The following is a 4,360-nucleotide window of genomic DNA, read 5'->3' as shown; positions in this document are numbered from 1 at the left end:
ATACTAAGTAGGAACTTTTATAATTTGACTATAAAATAAATATATATTCAAAGTCAATCATTTCACTAGCGTATATCAAATAACTAAAGAAGCACTTTTCCAACAACAGATAAAGAGACTTTATCCTATAAGATGAGTTTATATTCTCCCAACAATAGATAGAGGCAAACCTATATCACACTTCCAACAACACATAGTGTAATTTCCCTCACTCGCTAAAGTGATGACGTGTTTTTCCCAAGAGTGCCTTGAGGAATCATCCAGTCATCACATCTGATAGCCCATTAATCTATAAAGAGAATCGACCTACCTGCCCTTGATAGAAAAACAAAATCATCTCATACAGATAATATATATATCGGGATGAAATAATATAATGAAACATCTTAATTTGTCTTTCGAATATCATTATTCTCAAATAATATCAATTAGTAGTCAATTGACTTAAACTTAACTCAATCAATAAAATTGAACTCGATTTAACTAGAACCTAATTGAATTAATCTTTAATCCTCATTTAATCAATTTGGAACCATCATAGATTAGTATAATTTAAGCTAGATTAAAACATAATAAATAGTAGTTGATTAAAAAGATGAAATTAAATAAGAAATAAAATAATATTTTTAATAACCTATTATTTAAATCTTATTAAAATTAAGTATTACAAATAGCATCTTGTATGCAAGATATTAATTAATAAAAATTAATGGGTGAGGGACATCACTCCATTCGCTATTTATAGTGTGATATAGGTTTGTCTACATCCGCGCTTAGGAGAATATAAATTATTTCCGAAGGATAAAACTTCTTTATCCATTGTTACATAAGTGTTCCTTCGAGTATTTGATATATACTAGTAGGATGATTAACTTTTGGATATGTATTTGTTTTACAAATGACTTATATAAGTTCCTATCCAACATTGTTGAAATTTCTTGATTTTATTTTTTATTTTCAAAACAGGCTCCTATTAATACTAAATTGGATTCCAATAAAGAGTAGACCTTCATTTACTAATGGGTTAGAGCTAGTTGAATTTTATTTTTGAGTTGACATCACTATGTTTCTCGAGGATTATTTTTTACTTATGCTTTAATTAATAAATAAATTATAATAAATATTTATAATTTATTTATATTAATTATAATAAAAAAAATTATAATTAATTAAGTAATGTTTATTTACTTGACTCTTGATGCACTCATATATTATAATCTTATGAAAAAAAAAGGAGATGACAAGTCAAGCCTTTACCTCCATCTTCCCTCACTATGTGTCTTTTTTCCGGTATTGATCTTGGGATTTTTTATTTCTTTGTGCTGAACAATTTGCCATTCTTGAATCAATCTCAGAGTTTCATTTTTTTGGTCTATTCTTGAAAGGATTCAGTGGTGCAAGGGCGAAGAATGTAGGTGTGGCCATCAATTAAGCAACACCTTGATTCATTTGATCACTTCAATTGTGATATTGAGATAATCAACTAATGACATCATCAACTACCAGTACTAACATAGCTTTTTCTTAAGCAAGACATGAACTAACTCCTCGAACCTTAGTTTATTTTATATGTAAGTTTTTAGTTTTTGAAACATTACCCTAAAACTATTAAAACTAAGGATAGCAATGGGTCTTCAAAATCTCTATGACCCACATAAGCATTATCATATATTTTTATTGGGTTTGAAATAGTTTTAGATAGAAAAAAAAACTAATCATATTTAATTCACATATGAGAAACTAATCAATTCATCAGGTAAACAATTTTACTCTAAAATCAACATGATTTTATTTTATTTGATTGCATGTAATTAAAAAGAATCCTCTTCTTACAATATTACTAATAATTATACCACTCGAAAAAGAAAATTTTTTTTTTTTTGGAAGAGGAGCTTCACATCAAAGCTATAACTAACGGAAAGGCGTAACGGCAAGAAAGTCACCCCAGCATATTGGTGAAGGCTAAAGCAATAGTGCACATCTGCGTCAAGTCGGAGTCCTCCTTGGTCAACGGCGAGGGGACCTTCAGCTCCTTGAAACCGTCCTCGCAGGTGTCGGGCGCGTCCACAGCGGCGCTAAGATAGGTCTTGGCGTCGACCAGGCGACCCTCCTTGATGGCCGGGATGGACGTGTTGAGGTCGGAGAACAGGTCCTCGTAGACGCTCCCGCAAGACTCCAAGCCCTGCTTCGTCTTTGGATCACTCGTTCTGGCTAGCAAACTCTTGACCTTAGCGCTGGCGCTGGTGGTTTTGTCCTTTGCCAAGGTAGCCGCGATCACCGTCAGCGACTTCTGGTCCGCCGACCCGCTCCCCGGGTACGGGAGGAGCTCCGCCACGCAGAAGTCATAGTTGATATTGGGGCTGCTATTCGCCGCGTCCCTGCACGCCTTCTCAACCGATGCCTCCACCCCGGGGAGGAGGTGGTGGTGGAGGAGGAGGACTGCCACCGCGAGGAGAATACCGATGGTGGACGGCCTCATCGATCTGCTGCTATCGATAGCTTGGTTAGGTTATGCGTGCTCGCAAGGAGACGAAGTTGATATCAATATATATACTTATTGAGGCGGATAAATATTACCGAATTCTAGAGCCATTATTAGGCAAGAAATAAAGAATTCAACTATGGAATTTTTTTTTATAGAAAGAAACAATTTTAAATATTTAGTATCGATTATTCCTTATTAGTGTTCATAAGGATTATAAACAATTCTAAACATTTATAATTTGATTTTATATGGGGAATAATTATTTTTAAATTTGTATTAGACGTGGAAATCTGGGTTTTACTATTGATATTTAAGTTAGATTAAATTATTTTAGTACATGGGTCAATGAGATGCATGGCTGGGAAAGCAAGTGAAGGCTGAAAGTTCCATGTATGAATGCAGATTCTCTTACGTCGGAGGCCTCGATACATCGAATGAGATTCGGATAAAATATCAGGTTAACTGCATCTTTTTTTTTTAGGAAAACGAGGGTGCCAATAAGCATGTCAATGAGATGCAGTAGCATTGGGTATTGTTGGCAGGTAGATCTTGTCGCATCCTTTAAATTGTCCCTTTCCACATATTTTCGTAATAAAACTACTCATTCATTAGGATATGCGAGCAATGACTCAACACCAAATCGATAGCAGAAAAAGAAAATAATGAATGCATATCAATTTGCTCTAACGCCACTCAATGGGATGAATGAAAAATCATCATGTATCCAAATTATAAATGATTATAAAGGAACAAAACAAGAACAGAAAGAATCAACTAGCTTTGCTTTTTAGAATAATGCTTACTAACATTTCGTCCTAGGATATTCTCTAAGACACGACTAAAGAGAATCAGATAAGAAAAATGAAAATTTGCATGTAAGAATAAGTAGTAGTTTAAGGATAATTATGAGCTCTTTTATAGGTGGAAAACTTTATCTACGTGGAAATGCTTAAGAAACCAAGAATTCCAAATTCCCTACGTCATATTCTACAAGAAAAATATATGTTATGACGAATGAATTTACTAAATATATGTGCAACGCAAAGAAATTTAAACAGAATAGTAATCCAAAGAAAATGACAAGGTGATCAGTCTCTTTCTTTTCTTCACGTGATAGTAAGCTCAGAAGAATTCCTTTAAACTCTGAAATCATCGTTTGTCATGCATCTAATTCGAAAGTTCAGGTAATGTGTTCAAGCTGCTACCAACCAAATGTTCTAACAAATCTCCTCTCATCTTTTGGTGAACTTAGATGCATTATCTACCTATCAGCCTGGGCAAGCTTATTTGCTTCTCATACCATTTATAATTTACCGATGTGGATTCTAAGATACCAAGAGTGTAGAGCCTTCTTTTAAATAAAATCTTATTACGAAGTAACTTGGCTTCATATAATGTTTGTTAAAGTATTCTAGATCTTTTCTATGATAATGTTTACCAAAGTATTATGGATCTCCTTTATTGTTATCTTTTCTATGATGCTGGATAGAACTTTATCCGCCAATATTAGGTGTAAGTTGGTGATTGCATTGTCATCCATTTTCTATAATTTTTTATTATTTATAAAATCTTAGAGTCTATCTCTAATTTGCTAGTCAAAGGTGTCTTCCAAGCCAATTATATGAGTGATGACACCTATGATATGATACATACTCTTTTTTCTTATTATTTATTTGATTTTTTTTTACTTTATATTGTCTATTGCATATATTGTGATGTCCATGGATCTATACAATAAAAATCGGATCGTGATGAGATCACGATAATGAGACCGATTCGTTCTTAAACACAGAACCTAAATAATCCTAGTCATAGCTCACTCTAGAGGGACATTAAGATGACCAGATAGATTAGTGTGTTGTATACCCATCCATA

At 33.5% G+C, this 4,360-nt stretch overlaps 1 protein-coding gene across 1 annotated transcript; it reads right to left on the bottom strand.

Annotated features, from left to right (window-relative positions):
• Nucleotides 1–1,939: 1,939 nt before the first annotated feature.
• Nucleotides 1,940–2,479, bottom strand: LOC135636214 (putative invertase inhibitor). Its single transcript, XM_065147841.1, has one exon. The coding sequence runs from the start codon at nucleotides 2,477–2,479 to the stop codon at nucleotides 1,940–1,942; it is 540 nt and encodes a 179-aa protein (XP_065003913.1).
• Between the last annotated feature and the right edge of the window lie 1,881 nt (nucleotides 2,480–4,360).

This window comes from Musa acuminata, chromosome BXJ1-3 (genome assembly GCF_036884655.1).
Source record: "Musa acuminata AAA Group cultivar baxijiao chromosome BXJ1-3, Cavendish_Baxijiao_AAA, whole genome shotgun sequence".
Lineage (NCBI taxonomy): Eukaryota > Viridiplantae > Streptophyta > Magnoliopsida > Zingiberales > Musaceae > Musa > Musa acuminata.
The sequence above is the reverse complement of the archived record's forward strand: the minus strand, read 5'-3'. Positions and strand labels throughout refer to the sequence as shown.

What these genes read in the sequence shown, in the direction of transcription:
- LOC135636214 (XM_065147841.1), bottom strand. Translation starts at nt 2,479, where the DNA reads ATGAGGCCGTCCACCATCGGTATTCTCCTCGCGGTGGCAGTCCTCCTC.